The sequence below is a fragment of the Opisthocomus hoazin genome, chromosome 10 (genome assembly GCF_030867145.1).
Source record: "Opisthocomus hoazin isolate bOpiHoa1 chromosome 10, bOpiHoa1.hap1, whole genome shotgun sequence".
Classification (NCBI taxonomy): domain Eukaryota; kingdom Metazoa; phylum Chordata; class Aves; order Opisthocomiformes; family Opisthocomidae; genus Opisthocomus; species Opisthocomus hoazin.
The window spans coordinates 19,049,175-19,075,036 of NC_134423.1; the positions used below are offsets into that span (position 1 = coordinate 19,049,175).

Here is a 25,862-nt window from a genome sequence, read left to right on the forward strand (position 1 = left end):
CCGGGGAGGCTGGCGAGGACGATGCCGGGGCTGCGGAGGGGATTTTTCCCCGCGGCGTGCGGGCAGGTGCCGCTGTGGGCAGAGCATCCACCCCGGCCCCGGGGACGTCAGCGTGGGGCGGGGGGGGGGCCCGGGCCGGCTCCGGCGCCGTTGCCGAGGCAGCAGGAGCCGCGGCGGCGTCGCGGGGAGCGGGGCCAGCAAATCCCTCCTCCCCGCCGCCCTCACCGCGGCTCCCTCCCGCTTCCCTCGCCAAGATGGCAACCGAGGGGCTGCGCGAGAACGAGAGCCTGGCGTCGCTGAGGAGCGAGGCGGAGAGCCTGAAGGGCAAGCTGGAGGAGGAGCGGGCCAAGCTGCACGACGTGGAGCGTGAGTCGCGGGGCCGGGCCGCGGGCGGGGAGCGCCGGGGCGGGTGTCGCATCCCGCGCGGGAGCGGGGCGCCGGTGTCGTGACAGCCGGGCTCCCCTGTTTGCTGAGCCCGGCCGGGAACACGGCGGGGGGGGCGGGGATCGGCAGCGGGTGGGGAGCGCGGGCGGCGCGGCCTGCGCGGGGACGGCCCCCCGGAGCCCCCCCGAGCCCCTCGGGCTCGCCGCAGCAGCGCGGCCTGCGCGGCCCTTGGCGGGGGGGGACCAGGCCGTGACGCGGCCCCCGCGGTGCGTTCCCAGGTGCGGCCGCACCGTTCCGCCGCGGGGCTGGGCGCCGGGAGGGAGGTCGCAGCCGGCCTCGCAGAGCCTGGCGGGTGCCGGCTGTGAGGAGCCAGGGTTTCACGGAGGTGGAAGGGCTGGGAAGGGAGCGTCGCGTCCCAACCCGCCGCCCTCCCGCCTCTGTCCCCGGGGAGAGGGCTCGCAGTGCCGATCCAGAGGTGCGGGGTGGGTCCGGGCCCCAGGTGTCTGCGGCTGGCACAGCGACCGCCGGCCGTTCCCAGAGCCCCGCTCAGCACGGCAGAAAGGGCACGGACCCATTGCAGCCCGGCTCCCGCCTCCCCTGCAGGGAAAAAAGAAGTTAACCGTATTTTTATGGAGCTTCTCACGGAAGTGTTAATTCATCTGTCCTGAGATACAAAAATCCTTTCATTTTTATAATTATAACAATATAATAGATTGCGGTTGGAGCTTTTTGAGAAACACGTGTAAATTACTGTATCTCTCTGAAATAATATAGTTCACTTTATTAAAAATATTAGCGGGTCGTTAAAACTTTGATGCCATCTGTTTTGGTGCCTTAAATGTTGGAAAGGAATCATTCCAGTGATTTAGCTCTTGGTGTTTTGTGAGACTGAGGGACTGGCAAACATTCTTCAATTTCAGGTGCAGGAGGGCTAAAAGATTTTTTCCTGGAGTAAATAGAGCATTTTCTGGTCTAAATTAGACAATCATATGTCATATGAGTGTCTTATTAATAGGAATCATTAAAGAAATGGCGATGATCTCGTTACAGAAACATTACAGTAGATCATCACATTCCTACAGCACAATTTCTATCTCAAAAGTCGTGTAGCAGACCCCTGAAGCATATGCTTCAATCCAGTTCTGCTCACAAGGGGTTTTACCTGTGATTGCAGTGATGCCATGACTGTGCGTGTCATAGGCAGTCATAGCACATCTGTGCCTTTGTCATATGTAAAATCTGTAAATTTATGTTGGAAGGCTGGGTTTGCATAGCCGTGAGGAGATTTCTGAGACAAAAGTCTTACACTGCTGTGAAACAATGCTCCCTCATGATACTTTATGTCATTGATTCTGTATCAGGGCTTTTTTGCACTTAAATTATACCCGTGAACTATTTCTGCAGACTTTGTTAAGTTCCAGAATAAAGCATCTCTTCTGTTTTGTTTGGGGTTTTTTTTCCTGATCTAAAATTGTATCTTTTGCATTTTTTTGCTCTGATCATGACTTTCCCTCTGCAGTTCCCAAAACAAACAGCTGGCTGAACCAGGATTGCCCTTATTTGTTCGCCTGGTTTTGAACAGCAGCCCTCAAAAATGTGGATAGAAAAAGGAAATACCAAACACGCGCTTGATTGGCAGTCATACAATTTCAAGGATTCAACTCTATCACTTAAAATTTTAGGTGTAGATAAAGCAGTTTGTCTGTTCGTGTGATCCATACATTTTTAAGGCCGGAAGAGACTGTTAGGACCAACTGGCTTCCAGCACAGAAAAGACCAAAGACCCAGTAGGATCTACATCAAGTCCAAACCACCTGTTCCGGCCAAACAATATGTTTTAGAAAAAGAGCTTGTTTTATCTAGACCTTTGTAAAAACACTCATGCTACTTATTGGCTTTAGCTGATCTACTTGCCTGAGTGTATAATTTTCAACCATCTTGAAACAATATTGGAGAATGCTTCAAAATAATTATCTGACTCTAAAACCTGTGCTAGGCGGGTGCGGGATTATTATGGCTGTGGTTGGAGATAAGCGCCCGCAGAGAATCAGTAAGGCTAAACCAGAGAATTCCACGGAGTCGCAGCTGTGTTGACATAATGGAACCACTTTGCCCATTGTCTGTGAAACGTTTGTTTTTTCAGATATGTTCTGGACACAAGCATCTTTCCAGCTGCCATAATAACCTCCTGACCTGTATTTTCATGTCTGTTGATTGGATCGTTTGGCAAAAGTAGGGGGAACTGTATCTTTTTCTCAGTGGTTTTACATGGTACTCTCTCAGAAACTTGCTTCTGACCTCACGTTAGAGGTGGTGTGGACGAATTGTCAGGAATGGTGGACAGCACTTGTCCCCTGGCTGGGTGGGGCTGGTCGAGCAGAGATGATGAGGGGACTGGAGCATCTCTCCTATGAGGAAAGGCTGAGGGAGCTGGGCTTGTTCAGCCTGAAGAAGAGAAGGCTGCGAGGGGACCTTAGAAATGCTTATAAATATCTTAAGGGTGGGTGTCAGGAGGACGGGGCCAGACTCTTTTCAGTGGTGCCCAGTGACAGGACAAGGGGCAATGGGCACAAACTGAAGCAGAGGAAGTTCCAGCTGAACATGAGGAAGAACTTCTTCCCTCTGAGGGTGACGGAGCACTGGCACAGGCTGCCCAGGGAGGTTGTGGAGTCTCCTTCTCTGGAGATATTCAAGACCCTCCTGGACAAGGTCCTGTGCAGCCTGCTGTAGGCGACCCTGCTTCGGCAGGGGGGGTTGGACTGGATGACCCACAGAGGTCCCTTCCAACCCCCACCATTCTGTGATTTCAGGTGAGAACGTTGTTCTGGCACAGCTTGCAGGGCTGGTGGTTTTGAAAGACAGCTCTTCAAAAGCTAATCTGCTAGAAATCAGTGTCTGCCTTAGGCAGAAATTGCTCCCCTGACCCTGTGCCAGGGAACGGTCTCAAAGTTAAGGATGCCTGCTCTAACTGTGACAGCCTTCCCTATCCCAGGAGCTTTCTTGCAGCTCTACACAAGTGATGAAGAGTGAAGCAGCAATGCCGCTCCAGGGCAATCACCCGCCGTGTGCATGTGGAGCTCGGTCTCCAGCATGGCATTGAAAAGCTTGAGATTTCCTCCACCAGCTCATTAAAGCATGTGAGCTTCTTCATTTATGTCAGGTTTGAGTCAGGCATTGCCCCCTTAGCTAACAGCAGCTGGATCATCTTAGGTTTCAGCGTGGACAAACACACAGCACAGGGAAGTGCTGGATCCCATTAGCTCTTCGCTAGACAGGGGCATTTTTAATTCTGGTGCCAGGATCTCCTGCCCCAGGGCCCCTACTTTGCTGTGAGACTTGAAGCAGCTCCCACCCTCCCTGATGCTCCATGTGAAGTGTGTCAGAGCTGCCACAGGGTGCCAAGATACATCATGGCCCTGCTCAGCTCCTCGCTGGACGAACAATGCGGGAACAGAGCAAAATGGTTTCCTCAGGTGGTGCTTTCTCCCAGACACATGCAGATGACCCCAACATGAGGCATCAGGGTCACACGAGACACCTTTTAGTTGCAGTGGGACAAATTTTATGTCAGAGTGAGTTTGTGTGATTGGAAATGTCCATTTGTTGGGTTTTTAAGAACATCACCTGAAAGTACTGCTATTAAATGAGGCACGAAAGAACTGACGTCTCCACCAGAGGATGCTACTCAGGAAAGGTGCTTGCCTGCCCTCTGTATTTCTCTTTCCCATCAAAGAAAGAGGTGACCCACCCATGAAGTCTTCAATGTCCATAGACACTGTTGCAAAGTTGGGCAGCACACTCTTAGCCAAGCTGCTCTGCTCACTCAGAGCTGTGTCCTGGCCCTCAGTGCTCCCCTGGCCAGCAGAAGGGATGGCACAGCAGAGGAGAGGTTCCCGGCTCCAGCGGCTGGTACCTGTATCACACTGCACCACCGCTGCGGTGCCAAGAGCTGGCTGCGGCTGGGAGTCTCGCATCCACAACAAGTGTTTTACTGTTGAAACTTTGGAGATTTGATGCCCCTCGTTTGTATGATTTTTCTTCCAAGACCCAGTAGTGTCTTCACTTCTGCTGAGTACCTTGAAGCATGTGTTAGGCTGGAGGCTGGCTGTGTGCTTCCAAGTCTCAGGCTTTCCCATTAGGAGGAGGCAAGTGGGTAAACTATTTTCCAGTGATGCTTGGGTGCGATGGTCTGTGAGAGCTTCAGCTGCTGCAGCCCTGGAATTCAAGCCCTGAGTGAATTCGTCCTTATCCTTACCTGGTGAATATGTTCGTACACTGCCCCACCTTGGTTTTACCACATGCTAGCTCTGAAGCAGAGTTCGTTGGCTTGCACCGTAGACTCAGACTTACAGAATTATTAAGGTTGGAAAACACCTCTAAGATCATGAAGTCCAACCATCAACCCATCACCACGGTGCCTGCTAAACCATGTCCTGAAGAGCCATATCTGTACGTTTTTTGAACACCTCCAGTAATGGTGACTCCACCACTTCCCTGGGCAGCCTGTTCCAATGCTTTACAACTCTTTTAGTAAAGAAAGTCTAAACCTCCCCTGATGCAACTTGAGGCCACTTCATGGATTAAGTCCTCCAAGTGATGTTACTCATGAACGTAGAGATTTGCCAGGGCAGAGCTTTGATGCAGGGCTCTCTAACCATCAGATGTTTGCAGTTCATCAGGTGGCAGAACGTGTGGAGGCGCTGGGCCAGTTTGTGATGAAAACCAGGAGGACGCTGAAGGGCCATGGAAATAAAGTTCTCTGTATGGACTGGTGCAAAGACAAGAGAAGAATTGTGAGCTCTTCCCAGGTACGCTCTTGGGCAGATGTTTTTCAAAGCTACTGTTGGGCACGATACAAATCTTTTGGCTGGGCTATGTGCCACTCTTTGCAGGTGATACCTGTGTATAGTGTGTTTTCAAGATGCCCTTAAAGCAGTTCATTGGCAATGTATTGTTCAGAGAGCACAAATCCAAGCTTCTGATCATCGCTGCACTTGTTGTAGCTAATAGCCTAAATATTTCTTCTCCAGTCATATACAGATTTTCACCATTTTCCCTATTGCAATAGAAAATAGAGATAACTCATCTGGCGCCACTTTTATTTCCTTGTTCTATACAGATAAAATATTTAGTAACGATTTCAGTTTATGTGCTTGGAGAAAATAATCAGGAAGAGGGAAGGGAAGAAATGTTGATTCTTCTAGAGATTTCTGCACACAGAAATTTCTTCTGCAGTCTGTATAATTGGTGTGGCCTTAAAAGCCTCAAACATCCTGCCAAAATTACTGCCTTTACTTGGGCATTTTGAGAAACAGTTGTAACACCTGCTCAAGACCTTTCTTATGATCTGGAGGAGGTAATAAGATAATTACTCTCTAGATCCCCCGGTTTGTCCTGAGCCCAGTATGGCAGCGAGTGAGCTTGTTTCATCTCACAGCTGTTCATTGACCTATATGAAATCTGTCAGGGGTCTCACTCGAGGGATAAAAATAGGCAATCTGCATTGCAAGCCACCTTCAGCTACTGTGAGTTTTTACCATTCATGGTGATGTCAGAAAATGGAATAATTCTAAATAATTAATATCACATTTTTTAAAGTGGTTAAAATGCCAGCTTGTAGATCAGAAAGCTGAACAAGCAAGTTGAAATGCATTTTTGCATTTTTTAGTCTATTTTAAGAACTACAGTGAGTCCAGCTACAGCAACTATTGTTGCTCAGTAATAAGCATTTTGCTTTCATGATACAGGGAGGAAAACAATATTGCGTGCATAAGGCAAAGTAGCTGGCATGAGTGTAGCTGGCATACACAAAATGATATCAGTGCTCTCTGTGGAGTGTTCTTACGATTGCTATTTAGCAGATTGTATGAATGGATAATTGAAGGTTAAGTACGTGTGGTGAGATGTAAAGGGAAAACCAGGAAAAGGCAGGAAAGGGAACATGAATAAACAGTGCAATGTCCATAAATAGTCTTCCTGAGTGCTGCCAACTCAGCGAGTGATTTGTAATACAGGTCACCTCTTCTATTTGTACGGCCCCGTACTGAGCCACTGACATATGTCACTGGGCAGAGGTGGCCAGCTTTGCAGGTGACTGAAAGGAGGCACGGGAGGGCTCACTAGTGGCAGTTTCCTGAGGAGATGGTCCTGTCCACAGCGTGTGCTGCAACTGAGAGGAGTTCTCCTAAACCTGCTAAAAGGGAAGGGAAAAAATGAAAAAACAGATCAGTCTTTTAAGCCAATGTCAGTTGTCTCAGTGAGGAGGAGCTGTGCTTTTCTTCTGGTTAAAGACGTAACTCACACTACTGAGGAGTGTCTCCTCGTGCTTTCCTGTGACCATTGTGCTGTTGTTAAAATGGAGACAAAAATTTCATGACGTGACAGACTGAGGGATGGAGTTTTCCCCAAATCTGGGAAGTAGGCTGACAGCCATGTCTCTGGAAGGCCTCAGTTTCTCTCTCTGTGTTCTTTCATTTAGGATGGGAAGGTGATAGTGTGGGATTCCTTTACTACCAACAAGGTAAGTGAAACTTCAGCAAAAGTCAGATTTCTGTCCACGGGGCAAATGACAGTGGGATAAGATGGAGGGCTGAAGGCCTCGTAGGTGTCAGAGGGAGCAGCGGGTTGATGGGATAACATGCAGACCTCCACCAGCACCTCAGACCGAGGGGCCCCAGGCAAACCACCTCCCTTGACCTGTCTCTGAGCAAAGTCCCTGTCAGGGCACTGGGGTTTGTCATAGTCTCCAATGGGAGGCTCTGGTGCAGCCTCTTCGCTCACAGGGAGGGCTCCCGGCTGGGGGCAAAGCCCAGCCAGCAGAACAGAGGCCCCCCTGAGTAGCCCCTGTACAAGGTGCCATGTGTCATCACCTGGAATCCTCCAGCCGTGGCGTTCACTGTGAAGTGGTGCCACTGCTTCTCCAAGCCCTGCCACGGCTGCCCTCTCGCACCCTGCTCCATGCGGCTACAAAAAACCAGCTCGTGTGTAGCTCACTTTTACACGTGCAGCAGTGGGGACCTTTTACAGCAGTGAGCAACCCAAGTAAAACATGCTCTGTGATCAGTTTGGCGCTCATGAATGAGGTGGAAGGTGTCAGGGAAGGACTAGCCATCCTCCTGCTGCTCTGCTGGGTTCTGCAGTAAGGGTTGTCCCAGCCTTACATGTGAGTTATGGCTGGAGAAACCACCTGTACCTTTCACTGACCCTAAGGATGTCCCGCAGAAATACTGAACTTACTGCTCCACACTGTTTTCCTTGCGCCGATTAGAGAAGCAGTGACATCCCAGTGTAAAGAGGTGCTGTGTTTCAGGAACATGCAGTGACGATGCCGTGTACCTGGGTGATGGCCTGTGCATACGCCCCATCCGGATGTGCCATTGCTTGTGGGTAAGTTCCCAGTGCCCAGAGCTGCTTAGACAGAGAAACTTGATTTGTAGTGGTGCCCAGTGCCTGCAGATGCTGACAGCTAGAAGTTTGCATGCCTCGATTGTGGGTAGAAGGACTACATTCAGGGCCTCCGATTCTGTTCCCATAATGGCTTGTACACATTATCTCCACTGACTTCAGTGCAATAACATTTGTTGTGTAAGCATGGAAAATAATCCTCTTTCAGCATTTATATCATGGGTTAGGAATTCTACATGCATGCAACTTCTCTGTCCCAGTTTGGTTATGTGTGTTGGATATATCTTCTAAGGGAGAGTGGTTTTAGCCCCGTTCTTACTTTGCAGTCTTTCTTCTATGACATAGAGAGGGTTAGTCATTAATGATTACCAGCACATGAATAGATCTTGCCAAGATGGGGTGGGGAGAAGTAACCCCATCCTTGATAATCTGCTCCAAGTTTTCTGAGGGCTCAGGTTTGAAAAAATTGAGTTTATGCGTGGGAGAAAACAAAGAGATGAGATGGCAGAATATCTTTTGAAAAGGAACTGGGTGAGTCAGACAGACAAAGCAAGCTTGGGGCGAGAGAAAGGAACAAAAGGAGACTTTACCGTGCAGCTTGCAAATCTAGAAAGCAGCAGACTGAGACAGGCAGGCAGACTCCATAAATGTGTGTGGGGAGAGAGTCTGGAAACTGTATGGTTTTGACTAAAACACAAAGAACCGTCAAGAAAGCTCTGTCTTCTTGCTTGTGAGTGACAGGAAGGGCATATATGCATTGCGCTACCCAATTCCGTATTTCTGCTGTGCTGTCAGTGAAGTGCCGTGCACGTAATACAAGGCACAGAACCAGCGCCCGGTGGTGTGCCGGGACCCCAGGGACCAGGGCACGGCTGATCTACCACAGCTCTAGAGGAGGGGCAGACACAAGTCAGACCCTTTAGAAAAGAGTCCCACATCTGGCCTGGAAGACACAGCTCAGCTGGTGCAGCTGTCCAGGAGGGACACACCAGCTACAGAGGCCGGTGCTTCTGTTGCCTTTTTTTCCAGACTCTCCAAAAAGCCCTGTCTTCACAGCCACTACTTGCTGTACTGTCTCTTCCATAAGAGTTAGGTCAAATTTATTAAGGTGGATAAATAATGATGCTTAAACACTGATCCTCGCAATGACGGCTGTCAACAGAAACACGGCAGTTTGGCTGTATGTGAAACATTAATCCTGAGGTGACTGCTATGTCACCTGCCAGTTTATACTTTGGTGAGGTTTCATTCAGTGCCATTTATAAACTTGGTGAGGGTAAAAAATACTGAGGCGCAGCTGTTGAAGTTCTGTACAGCAGCCAGGCTGGTGAGGCAGCTGGGGCTTCCCTGCGCAGGGAGATCCCGGGCAGCACAGTACCGGGAAGTCGGCGCTTGTGAGGGTTTGGCAGCACAGCACTGACAGGTGGTTTCCTTCTTATCACCACTTGCCTTTTGTCGTTGCAGTTTTAACCAGTTCTCCTCTCTCTGTTATTGCTATTATTACTCTCTTTAGTGGCCTGGACAACAAGTGTTCTGTGTACCCTCTGACATTTGACAAAAACGAAAATATGGCTGCAAAGAAGAAATCGGTTGCAATGCACACAAACTACTTGTCTGCCTGCAGCTTCACTAACTCAGACATGCAGGTAAATGCATTCCCTACCCGCTGCTCACCGTCCAGCAACACCTAACGGGAGCTGCACTCATGTGCGGTGCAGGTCACCTTCCTTGCACCTGGGCCGTGTCCTGCCCCACGCGGGGCTGCTGGAAAACCCTCGCTGGGTGCAAGGACGGTGCTGCAGAAGCTGCTGGAAGGAGATGCTTGTCACTGCCGATGGCCAGGCTGTCGTGCCTGCGCCCTGCAAAGACCTGTCGCTTTTGCGGAGGGAGCTCGCTGGTACCTGCGTGTTCTCTGCTCACTGGGTCTGTGCTGGCTTGTGCGTTTAGCAGCTCAAACTAATACGAATGGTTAGAACCCCAGCTGAGATAGGACTAGGCTGGGTACGTGCTGTACCATCTGGTGGAGACTGTGTTGTTTATTTGCTTTGTCCTCGACATCCAGCGACTCTGCTTTTGCTTTCATTGTGAGTATTTTTTGTTTGTACCAAGTGAGATATTTGAGCTCGAGGATGGCCCCACAGAGTCATCGCAGCACAGGCAGTGGTGTGTTCCCTCGAGGGCAAGGAGTGATGCTGTCCCCAGCTCGCAGCTGGGGGGTCGGAGCACAGAGGGCCGCAGTGGGAGGTGATGGCAAAGCCAGGACTAAACGCAGATCTTCTGAGACCAGGCCAGCCTTCCTCTGTAGTGAATATCTCAAAGATCTCTTTCTCCAGGAATGCGAAAGATGATGAAAGGAGCCAGGATAATCCCCTTGTCCTCTCTGGTTTTTGAATTTAATTGAAGTTCTCCTCAGCGCAGCTCTGCAGCAACAGAAGTGGCAGAAGGGAGAATTTTCATTGCTCTCTGCGTCAGCAGAGCTGCTGGAAAGGGAATAACTTGTCCCCTCCTTCCAGATATTTGGAGCTGTTCTGAAGGAAAGATCAGCTCTCCTTGCTTCCATTTCAGGACATAAGATGCCCAAGAGTATGTTGTTGTTTGTCTATCTTCTATGGTTTCTGTAATGACTCTGAGGTGCTAATTTAAGTCCATTGCCATGGAAACAAGCGGTGGAGGTACCCAGTGCTTAGGCTTGCTTAGACCTGACCTTACTGTGCAGGAGCCCTGCGTAATTAGAGCAGTCTAAATTAAGTGGAGTGTTTCTGATGAGATAGAAAACCAGTATTCTCTTTTCTTGTCCATACCTATAGGCATCGTAATTAAATCCTATGAAAGGAACAATAGTTATTTATTTTTCATAATAAAAAAACAAGAAAACTTGTGTCTTTTTTTCCGTATTAAATACAGCAAACTGCATTGATATTGAAGGTAATGTGTTACTATTTTTAAACAATACCACAGTGGATTTAGGTGCTTTATATTCAGTGATGCAGAGATCTTTCTGAAGACTTCAAAAAGAAATATTCTTGTGATCAATATCCTTACAAGTGATCATTGATAGCACTGCGCATTGTTATGAAGCAAATACAAGCAAGTGGGTTGGCCAGGCTTCTGGTAGAACACTTTTATGTGGGGGATCCTAGAGAACTCCAGATTTCTGATCTTTTTCCTTTGACAGCCTCAGAATTAAAATTATTCCGTAACTCTAAGGGTGCTTAGTGCAACAGGCACACTGTGCAGGAGCTTTCCCAGCTGTGCGTGGAGCAGCTCTGCTCTCCCGGCTCGCTTCACCAAGGGATGTGGTACCTGGCCTGGAGCAGCCCTAGCACGTGGTGGAGGTACCCCCCAGCCCCGTGCCAGGTGCTAGGTGCTGTGAATGCCACTGCTCTGCCTCGGCTGCCTGCTCAGACTGCAGCTCAGCTTTCATTCCCCCCGAGGAATGGAAGGCAGGGTAGGAGCTCAGAAGTTGGTGTGCCCATGGGCGTCTGGCAGTGCAACAGAAAGAGAGGAGATCTCGTGCTGATTCATTAAAGCCAATCTTGGGCTGTGTGGGTGCTGAAAGAGGGGGTCCCATCCTTGCTCCTCATCGTGTTCCGACCCTGGACCAAGGCAAGCGCCGGGATGCAGGGCTGGGGGACCTGCGCGCCCCGTTCTCCGTGCCCCAAATCAGCCTTGTCAGAGCGAGCCTCCCCCGCTTCAGCGTGCAGAGAGCCAGGGAGTGTTGCTTCCCAGATTAGCTCTCTGCAGCTCTGCGGTGTGATAATGCTCCCCACGTGACAATGCTCCATGTGTATTAATAGCAACAGCTAATTAGGATCTCAAGTGTTTTGCATAGGGCAGGCAGCCACACTCCCAGTGTGGCAGGGCTGAGAAGTGAGATGAGGCCGGCGGCGATGGCAGGGGAGGCAGAGGTGAGGGTGGCCCCTCAGCCCTTGCTGTGGCTCCCAGCCCCAGTGTGGGTGCTCCTGGCGAGTGGGGGCTGTGTCCCTGCTGTCCCCTGCCCTGGGCAAGCACTGCCGCCAGGCGCCGATCCCCATCCCGTGCCCCTCATGCAGCAAGCCAGACCCTAATAGCAAAGGTTGTTAATTCCTTTCTGGTTTGGGATTTTGGGGGATTTTTGGCTTGGTTTGGTTTGTTTTTAATAGCAACAGCCTGAAGCTGAGTCCATAACATTTCTGTTTAAGCATTAGCTGGAGCTCTGGGCTGCCAGCAGACCTTTCTCTTACACCTTTAGCTATTCCTATTCACCTCGTATCATTCTGACACACTATTACAAAAGCAAATCCTCAGAGCTGAAAGTCTTCATTCCTCATCCAAGTACATTGCATAGAACAGAGAATTTCATTGATCTAGGCTCAAAAGTTGGCCAGAAAGACAAGTCAGGACTTCTGCTATCGTCATCTCAGAGTATTAGTGTCTCTCTACTGCAGGATTCGGAACAGTCTGTTCTGCAGCTCTGCAGACCTCTGTTTATGGGAGGAGTTTTTGGAGCATCTGTCAAACATGTTCAGGGTTTAACCTTTATGCAGCTCTGTGAATGGTTTCCCGATTGTGTGATCGTTTTCTTCTTGAACAGTATTTTCTTTTTAACTTCTAAGTACCCACTGGGATCCCTTGAGGTTCCTCACTGACCATGAGAAAAACCTGTGTACAAGACTGAGAGCCCTCCTAAGCTCACCCTTGCCTCCTTCCACGCCGGTGCACAGGGCCTTTCAACCTACAGAATCTGTGATTGCGTAACAGCTTCGGGTGCCAAGGGGAAATTTTGAACAATTGAGCATCATCAGGATTTAGCCACAATAACAAGTGCTGATCACGTGCTGTCTGCAAGCACTGTAGCAGATGAGGGAAGCTGTGAGCTATGTTCGGTCAGTGTATGTTCAAGCCCTTTCACACACAAATGGTTTTGGACAAGTGAGAGGTGATGGACTTATCAAACAACTGTCTAGACAGGCTTACTTCTCTTTCAGAAAATTCAGGTCTTAAGCCCAGTTAATTGGGTTTAACCTGGCTATTTCAAGCAGGAAAAAAAAATAGAGTTAAATAGGTATACTTAACTCCAACAGTTCTTCTTTTTACCCGTGGATAGAGTTAAATACAGGGGTAGACAGGAATACCAGTCTGGTTCTACCTCCTGTTTGGAGGATATGGAAATGCCAGCAGACCCTTACTGCCATCAGTTCTCCAAGCCCCGCTGCACAGAACTGACCATTATTGAAACGCTGTGTAGGAATAGCTGTGTCAGTACAGCTCTCCTTTCCACTTTTCTTACCTTAAAAATTAGATTCACATTGGTTTAATGGCTTTGATTAATGTTTCATTAAATTAAAGCTGTCCTTGGTGTACGTACAGGATGTCAGTTGTTTCTTTGTGACCTTGAAGGTCATCTGCTGATTTTTGTGTTGTGACTCTTCTTGCCACGTCCTATAGATCCTGACAGCAAGCGGAGATGGAACTTGTGCTCTGTGGGATGTGGAGAGCGGGCAGCTTCTACAGAGTTTCCATGGTCATGGAGCTGATGTCCTGTGCCTGGACCTGGCCCCTTCTGAAACGGGAAATACATTTGTCTCTGGGGTAAGCAGGAGCTTCCTATCATAATATAAAATTAAGGAATGTGGAAAGGAAAAGGCAGAAAAGCAGGAGGCTCGCGATCTTACTGAGAGAGTGCTGGAGTATGTGTTGGAAGCCTCAGTGCAATCTACTCATTGCAAGCACATTTTCCAAGCTGGAGCAAATTAAACCCCTGACGGTGGGGTCAAACCCACCCAGCCAGTCTGACTGCAGTTCTGCTTACTTAGCAAATTCCACCCCACACCAAAGCCATCCAGCCTGAGATGAAAACAACGCCTCTCCCGGGAAGGGAAAGGCTCAGAGTCAGAGCAGCGGGCTCGTACCACAGCGGAGGTGTGAGCCCCTTGGATAGCAGCCTGGCACAGCGGATGAGCTCCCGCATTTAGCTCCTGCCTCGTGCCCAGCTCTCTGGAGCCAGATGGGGTGTGCTGGGTGGCTGCTCAGGGCACCGAAGTGTGGCTGCAAATAACGTGCGTGCCACCATGTCCCTCAGCCGCTCCCCAGAAGCCAAGGGGTAGCTTGGACGCTGGCTAAACCCTCATACAAGTTGGAGCAAGGAGGTGAGGTGTGGCCACATCTTCAGCTGCTGCCGGACCCCTTGTGCCTTCCAGCGGTACCAGAGGCATTTAAAGCCCCTGCATCAGTCAAACACTGCCCACTCCCTGTCCTGGCCCAGAGGAACACACAAGCCTTGTTGGGGCTGCAGGACTGGTCTGGGAAAGTACCCAGGTCATCTTCCAAATCTTGTCCTTCCGCTGAAGGATCGCTCTTCCCAAGCAGCCAAGCCATTGGCCTGCAGCCTGGCAGTGAGGCAGACAAGGCACGAAGGTGAGCGGGATGGGGCTCAGCTCCTTCTTGAGGTAGTTCTGGTCTTTCTCACATCAGAAATGGAGTGTGCAAGTGAGAGCTGGCAGGAGCTGACAGATGACTTACTGGAGGCAGGTTGCTACCAGTAACTTTGCTAAAGGTACCTGGTTTCTGAGCCCACCAGCACTCGTCCAGGGCTGGTCCTGTGCTTGCTGATGGAGATGGCCCTAGTGCCAGAGGGTGCTGACCATGGATTAGGGGAATGCACTTGTGCTCAGAGCCATGGTCCCATCCCTGATCAGTAAACCTGGACCTCTTCTGTTATGGCTCTTTTATCAAATTTGGCTGGCCCATCAGGAGCAGAGCCCAGCACACTGGCCCAGTTTGCCTGCTGCTAGCACAGCTGCTCTGAAGCGTGACTGAAAGTTAATTCCATCCAAGTGCATTACTCCTCCTGGGCTTTCCTGTCACTGAGCTTGCTTCCCAGAAAGGATAGATTCATTCTCCCGGGGAACAGCTCAGCTTATTATAGGGCAAAGAATTGCAAGCAGCTTTGGTACTGCTGAGAGAATGTGTCATACTTGTGTCAATGTAGCAGCTTGGGCATGTCCATGCTTACAGGGACTCGCTTAATTCATCACATGCAAAATACCACTGCATTGGAGATCTGTCTTACATGGTGTCAATGCAGGTATAGGCAAAACAGTGCAACCCGAAGGTGTGATGGCATAGCGAGACTCCCTGTGTATTGTGCCTATGTAGTACAGCAACCCTGAGCTGGAATAAGCAATGCCAATACGCTGGCGTATAGACTGGGTGCTGTTACAACTGGAAATCCCAGCCCTCCTGGGTGAGCTCGGGGCTGTGTCCCGGCTGTCGTGCTCAGTGCCCTCTGAGCGCTGCTCCTCGGGGCGAGTCGGACAGCACTTGGGGCCCCGTCTCTCCACAGGTGGTTGCTGGTTTCTCCTTCAAAACCTTTGGAGTCAGAGCACCAGCTTGTCAGATCGGTCTTGCCCTCAAACTCCCAGAGAGGTCAGTAAGAACAGTGCACATGGAAGCAGCACGAAGGGCTGGGCTTGGGCTGTGGCGAGGCTTGAGAGAGAAATATGCTGAGTCCAAAATGTTCTCTATCCTATTTGGTTTCCTCTGCACAGAAACCACAAGTTGGTAAAAAGGAACATTACCTCTTGTAAATAATGACATCATTAGTAAAAATACTGGGATCTCATTTTAACTACAGAATTCAAAAACAAGAGAGAAAGATGTGAATTGTGAAGAGACTATTTAATTAGCAATCATATTTGCTTAAAAATAAATAACATGTGTGGCACGGTCTGCTGGGCAGGATGCGCTGGCTCGGCAGAAGCAGCAGCCGCCTGGCCTGCCCTGTGCTTCCCACGCAGCCCCAGGGAGGCTGAGCCCCCAGAGCTGAGCCTGCCGACAGCCTGCCCCTCAGCAGGGTTGTATTTATTAAAATCTGCCGTCACTCTTAAAAGAAAAGTCCGTGTTATTTTTCCTGTCACCGCGATTGTGACAGCAGCGAGACATCGCAGCTGAGAGCGTGGCCCCACGTGTGTGAGATGGTTCCTGCCCCGGCAGGGGTTAACTCTAGTTGGAGGCTGGGCAAGAGACCCTCCAAATGCACATATTTCATTTTCTGTTTCGGTGTATGAAAAGAATTAGTTATAAAACTTTAAATGCTGGCTATTAATTTTTCGTATTGAACATGTTAAGTGGTGAGGGAATGAGTTAGTCGTGCCGCTCTGTGGCACGGTGGGACTGCAGACACAGAACGGCAGCAGCACAAGCAGAGCAGGGCTGCGAGTGCCAGTTAGCGTGGGACTGCCTGCGCACACCCCTTGGGCCAGCCTGCACCTGGGCTGGTCTGCGGCGTCGCTGAGGGTCCAGCCTTCGTGGCGTCCTCTGCTCCTAACTGCAGCTGCACCAGGCTTGGGGGTACCCGCACAGCCAGTTCTGGGGCTGCTGGGCTGGTTGAATCACCTCAGAGCTGGGAGATTCAGAGCCTGGATGACGTGTGTGAGGCACGTGAGGGGTGAATGTCACCATTTGCACAACTGTAGTGAATTTTTTTGTCTTATTAGGGATGTGACAAGAAAGCCATGGTTTGGGATATGCGGTCTGGTCAGTGCATCCAGTCATTTGAAACGCACGATTCAGATATCAACAGTGTCAGGTCAGTATGTTTCTGGGAGAGGACACATTTGCGATGTTGAGCAATGTGCTGGTTCTATTTCTGAAGCCTGACCTCATCCAAGTCATGTAATGTGTTCTGATCTTTTTTTACTCTTGCACAGATATTACCCAAGTGGAGATGCTTTTGCCTCTGGTTCAGACGATGCCACGGTATGTTAATTCAGCAACTTAATTTGGAGAAGTTCTGTTACTTCCCAAATCAGATTTTCCTAAAAGACTAGGTCACATCCACAGAGGACTTCAGGTGACTGAACTAGGCCTGTGACACCAAAGTTGCAGAAATAATAATGCTGTAATATAATATATACTAAATACCATATGTAATGCTATAGGGAAAAATCTAGTAACACTTTGTAGGTCACTTCTGCAAACTTTTCTACATGAGGTACTGTCCAGATAGTCATTTCAGGTTTTCTCTGGTTTGAAGTTTCATGATCAAAAGTAGTTGTCTTACCAGAAGAGGTTTGGCTTCATATAGTTGTTGGAACCAGATGAAGTGCTGCAGCCTGTGTCAGAAGAAGCAGCGCAGCGCCAGGGCACGAAGGGAGCCTGCACATGAGTGCGCACATCCCATCAAGCAGAGGGGCCATGGGCTTGGCGCGAGAGCATGGGCTGGGCAGAGCCAGTCAGCTGTGCTCCATGGCCCCGTGCACCCTGAGAGCACAGCCCAGGGTGCCCTTGGCCACATACATCTCCTCCTGTCCGCCTGACTCACTGCCAGCGCCTCAGAGCGATGAGTCACTGCGTCCGGGTCATCCTAGATGATACAGTAGCTCTTACTGGATCTCACTTGTCTGTGAGCAAGCTGGCACAGTATGTATTGACAGGTAATTTTGGTCAGCACATGGTATGCAAAATGCCACGTACCTGCTGGTGCCTTTGGGCCCCTGAGCGATGCGCAGGGCTGGTGGCTCTGGCTGCAGCTGCTGGGTCCCCGTGGGGGACCAGGCTTTGCCGGTACCACAGCCCCGCAGGGATAGAGCTGGTGGGTAAGCAGACATTTGGGAGGCACCTGGCACCTTGTTTCTCCTGATTATTCGAACATCACACCAAGTCGCATGAGGGTGAAGACACTTGCTAAAGTACTCTGCCCCCAGAGCATCTTTTGAGTCTGCTCCAGTACTAGCCAAACTCAACAGAAACATTCCCTTTGTCTTCACTGGATGTGGAGACCTTCCAAGGCTCTGCTGGAGAGAGAGTATGCTGCTTTTAGGTCTTAAAATCTGCGATTATAAATTAATACCTCTAGCTCTGTGGTGAGCCCAGTGCCTCTCTGCACATTTGGATTTGGTACTGTGAGCACTTGAGATGCTGAGGGAGTGGTATGGAGAAGTTGTCTGTCATTAAATTCCAATGAGAGCACTCTTTTTGTGCCTAGTGCCACAGGCTCTAGGCTCCTCTGCTTATTAATTTATTTGACGGGGTTTTTTGCTCTTAAGTGTTCCTGACACCCCCGGCTTGAGCGGGAGAATGGGAAATTCGATCTCTGTACTTTTGACAGAGGTTTGGGCAGTTTCCATCTACTTCATTCTTTAGAGGAAGAGGTTGGTGTTTTCAGCGTTAGGGACTGATGCACCGACTGGTATCCTTGACCTGATTTATATACTTAGGGATTTCGAGGAACAGGTAATCCTGGCTGTCTGGAGGGAACCATAAAAGCGTGCTCACATGGCAGTGCTGTCACCTGCGGTGACCCCGACTCCCTGTCAGAACAGTCTGATGGAATTATTCATCAGCGTGGAGCGCTGGGAGACCTCCGGGCAGCTCCCCACCACCCTGTGAATGGAAGAGCCTCTCCTTTATAGGCACACGTGAATATCAGCCATTTTTTCATTAGTAAAGTCTTGCTATTAGCAATCCCATCTGGCCAGTGTTTGCTTAAACTTAACTTACTGAGGAAGGTTTTCAGTTCAAATAGTTTCAGAAGTGCATTTTGATTTCAGGGCTGACAGACTGCCTTTCTGCATGGCAGTGAAGTCTGGCCTGTCTATACGTTATTTGCATGTTAAACAAGCTTAAGTACGCTGGCAAAGGAGGAAAACAGGAGGCGCAGGTTGTAGAGGTGATGGGGGATTTTCCATGAGGAATGAAAACCAAAGATCTGTATAAAATTGTGTTATTTCACTTGAATTATTTTCACATGGGTTTTTCAGGCAGAGAGGCCTCACAGAAGGGCAGGGGCCGTTGGCTGTCCTGACTCACTCAGAGCAAGGAGTGCCATCCGGGCTTCCCGGTGCCGGGGGGCTGTCGGAGCACTGCGCCACGCGGGCCGTGTTCTCAGCGATGACTAGAGATTTACTCCTCTGTCTCCCAGCTCCCAGCTGTGGCTAAATTGTATTTAGCGGCTGTGTCCCCACGCGCCTCTCCAGCAGCAGGGTGCCCTGGTATGTAGGAAACCACAGCAGGGAAGCAAGAGGGTGGGGGGGCTTGCAGTGGGTAGCTGTGGTCCGAAACCCACCACCCATCTCTCTATAGCAGGACAGGCAGCAGGCTTAGGGAAGGGCTTTGGTAAAGCAAGTTCTTCACTGGATTGATCCAAAACAGCCTGGCGTTGCTTAGATCCATGTTAGACACCCCAGAGGAGTCCCAGTCGCAGTGGGCAGAAGTAGCAGGGGGAAGGAGGCCAAGCAGCCACTTCCCGTGGTGCCTGCAAGGCTGCAGTCCTTCCCACTCCTGTTTTTTCAATGCAATGAAGTAGCTGTTGACTCCAGCCTTCACTGAGGCACGTGTGTTGGTTTTGTTTTAATCCCAGTGTCGTTTATATGACCTCCGTGCAGACAGAGAAGTAGCAATTTATTCCAAAGAGAGCATCATTTTTGGAGCATCCAGCGTGGACTTCTCTCTCAGCGGTGAGACCTGAACTTTGGCGGTTATCTTAGTGTTGGGATTTGAAGGGAACTGTAAAGTTTTGCCAGTTTAATTTTACAAAGCATTTGTTATTAAAAGTTATTAAAAATAACTCGTAAGTACCAAAAGAAACATTTAATGCATGGAAGCCTTTTTTTGCCTCTGTAAAAAGAATTACTCTTTAAATAACCTAACAGGCTATTGCTTCGTTGTAGCAATGAAAAGTATTTTCCTGGCCCTACTGAAGGCAGGAAACATGTTGCCGTTAACTGCAGCTGGGCTAGAATTTCACAATAATGATTAAAAGCATTTCAAAGGAAACGTGAAATGTAACTAGACTATTAAGCGCACTTACATAAATAGTTTATAAAAGGATAATAAATGATTAATGGACTGTAAAAGTAATGTTAGAGGAGCATGAAGACAGAGACATTTCAATATTTCACACCAGATCTGGAGACCTGAGCTCAAGTTCTCTCTCCTCTCCTGCCCCAGCACAAACACAGAGCTCCTCCAGTCGCCCCGCGTGGGGACGCGTGGGTGGTGAGCTGCCCTCCACCCGTGACAGCGGCAAACGTCTCTGTCGTGGTCACGAGCACCACAGCTTGTCCCGTTGGGGACAGGGAATCACTTACCAAATTGTCTGCTGATCATTCAGCCATTTGTATTCAACTTCTTGAGTAAAGTCTGAGCAAAATATTGTCACCCTGCATTAGCTGTTGAAGTGCTCTGCAGTCTGTCGTGACTGGGAGTCATCCCTGGTCTCTAAGGACTGAATGGACTCTATGTGATTTTACTCAGCTTTAACTGTGTTGGTAATTGCTGCGTTTCAGCCGGTTCAGCATTTAGCACGGCCGGCCGGGAGGTGGAGCGGGGTGTCTGACGGGCGCACAGCGAGCCGGGGGGCGGCCGTGGCCAGGGGCACGGCAGGGCTGGGCTGTGGCTCGCTGCGTGGTGGGTGCCCCGCAGAAGGCCCTTGCTGCCCTCGAGATGTGTTACCTGCTGAGGACCTCGGTTTGTAACATTTCACTCTCTTTGTAGGTCGCCTGCTGTTTGCAGGCTACAATGATTACACCATAAACGTCTGGGATGTGCTCAAAGGGTCCCGTGTGTCCATCCTGTTCGGACATGAAAATCGTGTCAGCACCTTGCGGGTCTCTCCCGACGGGACAGCATTCTGCTCGGGCTCCTGGGACCACACTCTCCGAGTAAGCGATGCTCCCAGCAGCACCCACCTGCCTTGGTGCTTCTTTCTTCGTTTGATTGTTTAAAAAAAGGCAGCGAGAGGGAAGGGTTATTACAGGAAAATTTACTCTAGAGGGACTAATGGGGATATAAAACCACAGCGTAAAACACGATCAGAAAATTAAAGAAGTCCCCATAAAGTGCTAGCCGAACTGTTACGGGAATTTTGAACTTACGAGTTAAATAATATCATTGCCACCAATACGGTGTGCCGCTAATCTGACTGCCTAGCCAAATTTTAATTAAACATCTGATAGAACAGTCAATGTCATAAACGATTGTTCAACTCTCTCTCTGCAGATCTGGGCTTAACCTGAGATCCTGTGTGCAGAATCAAATGAAGACTGATACCCTGGACTACAAAATCTGCATAAGAAAGCCACCCTCAAAATCAAATATTTGCGACGCTGCAAAAGAGCGACACTGAACCCACAGATTAACACAGCTAGGTAGAAAATGCAATCTGCTTGAACACATAGCAAACATCAGCCTGTAGTTAAATGAAATGGTTTTAATTCTGTTTTGAAACTATCTTCTTTTATTAGAACTAGTTTAGGTAATTATAAAGGGACTTCTCTTGGAAGTCACCTGTATCATAGAATTGAGTATTTCGGTGCACATTATGTATCTATTTGCATGAATTGAGTTCCTTTTCAAAGTAAAAAAAGAAGAAAAACGAAAAAAAGATTCCTGATTTTATCAGGATATAGCATAAGACTTTGGAAACATTCCACAGTAGTGCATTGAATTTTGGTGTTGGAAAGTGGAAAGAGAAACAGTGCTCATACTTTAGGATGGCATTGTGGATGACGGAAACTTAGTAGTAAGAGGAGGAGCAAAGGACCTACTGTGAAGGTACTGGCTATTGTCACAAAAATGTATTTTTTGTACAAAAAAGGAATCCTTTCAATCCCTGTTTTTTCCTACCGTCTTTTTAGATAGAAATAAGTATTTCATCTCTGTTACTTAATATAAAGAATCTAAATATGTACCAAGTGACAAACTGCAAAGATGAGGGACATAAACATGATTTACATAATCATGAGGTAATATTTAACCAGTAGTTTCTTAGAAATTTTTAATTGTATCACTTGGTGAGTGAATTTTCTTTTACTTAAAGGAATACTACATGCTAAGCACTAAGGGATACTTAATGCTAAGCACTAAGCACCGTTACACTGATGGTCAAATCTTCTCCAACAACTCAGTCGTCGTCATGCTATGGTCATGATTCTTATTTGTGTTTGGAGCAGTTCGTACCACTTCGGCAGGGCAGTATAGCTTACCTGTGCATTAAAGCAGTATATGCCCATTTTAAGGTCCTTCTTAAAAGGAGTCAGAGTAGTATAAGTTCATGAAAATGCGGGTCAGACCTTACAAGCCAAATCGTACGGTCCTTACTCTTAGCAGTAATCTCCCGCTGGCATGGACATAGTTCTGTCATAGTTGGACTGGAGAGTGAACGACAGTGAAATCGTAGTTGGACTTGAGAGTGAACGACAGTTGAAAACCAGCTGTCAGCCACAGTCCTGCCAGCGCTTGATACTGTGCTCACCAGAGCCCACAAGCCCATCGGATGCAGGAGCCGCCGGCTGCGGTGGAAGCAGTACGGCCAGCCACATTGCTGGCAGCACCCAGCCCTCTGTGTGAGCGTGGTAACACCATACAAACCGCAGGGCTACCCCCATGCAGAGCTGATGCTGCAGAATTAAGAGTTAACCAGATAAAGCTGAGATACAGTTAATTATAGAACTACTGGGAAATTATGCCTGCATTGAAAACTGTTGAGACTGGAGCGTGCGACCCCTGCTCACACTGATGGGCCCCGAGTCTAATCTGAGCAGAGGCATGCAGGGAGCAAAGTGCTGGAGTGGCGCTGGGGGCTTGCACCGTCTGGCTTTTGAAATGCAAGTGGCGAGATACATCTCTGAAGAGATCAAAGATACGATTTGTATTTGGATTGGAACAGGAGGAAACAAGCTTGATCACAAGCTTACTGATCACTGGAGTTGGCTGTTCACCTAAGTCTGATGATAATATCCTCATTCTATTTGAAAGTGGGATTTTTTTTTTACAATCACCTAAAAATTGTATTAGAAACAAAGTCTCCTCATTCATGAAAGCATCAGGTTGCATGAATCCATAACCAGTTAGCCTAGGACACGGACATCTGCGTCAGCCTTCAGTCCCTGATGAAACAGTTCAGCTGTTTTCACTTGGAAATGTCAGCTCTGATGCTTTGCAGTATTCGTGGCAAACTGTCGCTTGAACAAAGTGAATGCACTAGGGAAACGTCATACAGAGCTCGCTGTGCAATACGGAGTCAATACACTGTACACATTTGATCAGAAGACTAATATTAATGTTTAGACAGTATTTATTGGTAAGATGTTTGTTTCAAACATACTGCATTGTGTTGAGACTTATGAATGGCCTAAATACAATAAATTGTATTTTACATATTGAGAACATGTGTATCGTCATTTTTCCCATCAGTTAGGTACTTGTAGTGGTAGTTATTGTTCCTGTTTTTTTGGCATTTACTTTTTGCACCATACAGTTCCTTAGATCATTTGTCCTGCAAAAATCTAGGGTGAAATCCAGACCTACCAGAAAATTGCTTCTGGAGTATCTTCTGGAAATACCCAAGATGAGCCAGAGCAACTGAGCGCAAGCAGTCCTTGAAAGCACCTGAAACTCCAGCTGAGCTCCTTCTGCGTTCAGGAGGCCAGAATTCAGGTTGTGCTTTCCTGCTCAGAAGGATCACAGCTAACATGTGATGTTTTCTCTCCAGGTCCTCGTCACCATACTCGGGAACACAGTGGAAAACATGGCGTACAGCAGTGAAAGCTGGGCACCGCCACGCTGTTGAGGGCTGGGGCCATCACTGTTGGGTAAACCAGCTCTGCAGCTCGCCTGGAGGTGCAGCAGTTCAGCTTCCTGCCTTGTCAGTAGAGAGCTGCGCTGGGGTCAGCTGTCCTCTCCGCCGTCGTGTAGGTTGAGTGGTCAGCGTGAAGGTGGCTGCTGGAAGGGCTCAGTGCAGACACTGAAAAAAGCACCTCCTTCATTTAGGCTCATTGTTTCGTTTCCTTTCCTCTGAGGGGCTGGGGAAAGTGCTGAGCCAGCTCCTTCTGGGCGACATCAGTGCCAAAACCGTCACCAGTTCCAGTGAGAGCGAGGCTGACATAGCGTCTTGTGCTTCTGTTCTTGCAGGGAGAAACCCCGTGGTTCCTGCGCTTGAGGGTCGAAGCCCGTGGACTCGTAGGTCGGGCTCCATGGGCTTGGCACCTGTGAAAACCGTGTTTTTGTTCCAGAGGCAACGGCGAAAGCTGTGAACCAGGACGGGCCTCACCTTCCCACCTGACTAATGAAGATCGAGGAGCCGGGCACCGAATTAGCCGTTGTTTTCCTTACTAAAGGTTGACCAGGGAGGCTTTGGAAAGCCCGGCATTTTGAGACCCCCTCTTTGGTCTGTCAAGCTATTTGTTTCTTGGAAACGCCTCTCCTCCTTCCCAGAAGGAGAGGTTCCAACCTGCCTCTCGTCCTTTCCCCAGCGTGCCCCGGCCTTGGAGAGTGGCCGCGCAGCACTGGGAGGAGCAGCAGGGCAGCAGCGTCGCACCCCAGTGCCCCAGCACTGGCCCTGCCGCCCTGGCCCGCTCTGCGGCCCAAGCCAGGAGGTGAAAGAAAAGCAGTCGCGAGCGGCTCCGCGAGCGGGCCACAGCCCCGTCAAATATACGGGGAGCCGGGGAGCGATAGCTGGGGCAAGTCGCTGTCAGACAGCCCCGTCCTGTTAAACAAAAATGCTGTATAAACAGGAAGGGTGGAAAAGGATATTGCCAGAGAAAGAGCAGCCTCTCCCTCTTGCTCTCCTGCCGGGAGGAATGCAATAGGAAATTCCTGCTCCAGGATTAACAATCGTAAGGAAAACTCTAGTTAAAAAAACATGTGTGTGAAGCACTGGTGAAAAGTAAAGATATCATTCCAGCTACTGCTCTAGTACATAAACACAGACTAGATTTCCCCGCTTAGGAACAAAACAAAAGCCAAATATGGGGATGTAAACCGAAGAGTTTGCCTGAGGAATGACTCCAGGACACCAGGCCAGTTCTTGATAGTGATCTGAGAAATCGCAACAGGATGGATTCCAACCATCTATTTTTAGATCTTTCTGACAGGGGTGTAAAGCGGAGACAGAGGGCTGCAGCTGGAGACCAGCGGAGCGAAGCCGAGCTGCCCCGTGTCGGCACGTTGGGCACCTCGAGTCCACTGTGCAACAGGGCTGGGAGCGTGACCCAGCACCTGGCGGCTGTGGCGGCCGCTCTCCCGGCGCTGGCGTGGGGCTGCGCGGTGACGGCAAGGCTACAGCCACGCGTTGCGCCCACCAGCACCCAAACCTCGCCTGCGAACCGGCGCAGAGCAGGGAGCACACGCTGGGCGCACTGGCCTGCCGTAAATCCTGGGGTGGTTTTCAGGGGAGCTCTGGCGGTGCGCTCAGCAGCTGGCGGTGCTCAGCCGGGGTGCAGGGCAGGCCTGTCGCAGCATGGCTCCTGCTGCGCTGCCCGCTTGGCTGGGGGTATCTCAGCTATCTTACTTCACACCAGCAGCAGCAAAGGGTGTGCGCCACGAAGGTCCGAATCCTGAATTTTGTCCCAATGTCCACCAAAAAGCAAATGTCACTGCAAATTGTCACTCTCCGATGAAGACAGACTGAGAGAGAGCTGGGGCTGTTCAGCATGGAGAAGTCACCAGGGACACCTTACCGCAGCCTTCCGGCGCCCGAAGGGGCCTGCCAGAGAGCTGGAGAGGGGCTGCGTCAACAGGGGTGTGGTGCTGGGACAAGGGGGAATGGCGTTAAACCGAAAGAGGGTGGGTTTAGGTCAGATCTAAGGAAGAAATCCCTCACTCTGGGGGTGGTGAGGCCCTGGCACAGGCTGCCCAGAGGAGCTGTGGCTGCCCTCTCCCTGGCAGGGTTCAAGGCCAGGCTGGAGGGGGCTTTGAGCAGCCTGGGCTGGTGGCAGGGTCCCTGCCCGTGGCTGGGGGCTGGAACGCGGTGACCTGTAAGGTCCCTTCCAGCCCAGAGCGCTCCGCGGCGGTCTGCTGGGTGAACACGCACCGCGCTCACCCGCCGTGCCGGCAAACCCTGCGGTGCTCTGCCGCACGGAACGCGGAAAACCACGCAGCGCGGGCGGCACCGCGCGGGGCAGCGTCCCGCCCGGAGCAGCCTGCGGCCCTGCGGCCCTGCGGCCGGCGCCGTCCCCGGGGCAGCGGGCACCACCCCGCGCCGCGGCCGGACCCGGGCTCGGCTGGTCGCGGCGCCGGGCCCCGCCCCGGAGGAGGGGGCAGCGCTCCCCGGCGCCCCGGGGCGGGCCGGGCCGGGCCGGGCCGAGCGGAGG

The 25,862-nt window shown here is 50.1% G+C and overlaps 1 protein-coding gene across 1 annotated transcript; it reads left to right on the top strand.

The window, feature by feature from the left end:
* Positions 1-126: 126 nt before the first annotated feature.
* GNB5 (G protein subunit beta 5) lies at positions 127-22,541 on the top strand. Its single transcript, XM_075431902.1, has 11 exons — positions 127-366; positions 5,056-5,192; positions 6,863-6,904; positions 7,694-7,770; positions 9,302-9,434; positions 13,216-13,359; positions 16,266-16,357; positions 16,479-16,527; positions 19,130-19,226; positions 20,266-20,432; positions 20,770-22,541. Exons 1-11 carry the CDS (start codon positions 255-257, stop codon positions 20,779-20,781), a joined length of 1,062 nt encoding a protein of 353 aa, XP_075288017.1. The 5' UTR covers positions 127-254; the 3' UTR covers positions 20,782-22,541.
* Positions 22,542-25,862: the final 3,321 nt, after the last annotated feature.

Bases quoted from the DNA above. Each gene is read 5' to 3' on its own strand.
- GNB5 (XM_075431902.1), top strand. From the start codon at position 255: ATGGCAACCGAGGGGCTGCGCGAGAACGAGAGCCTGGCGTCGCTGAGG. The intron at 5,193-6,862 runs GTACGCTCTTGG...TCTTTCATTTAG, and splicing joins GAATTGTGAGCTCTTCCCAG to GATGGGAAGGTGATAGTGTG. The intron at 9,435-13,215 runs GTAAATGCATTC...CACGTCCTATAG, and splicing joins TCACTAACTCAGACATGCAG to ATCCTGACAGCAAGCGGAGA.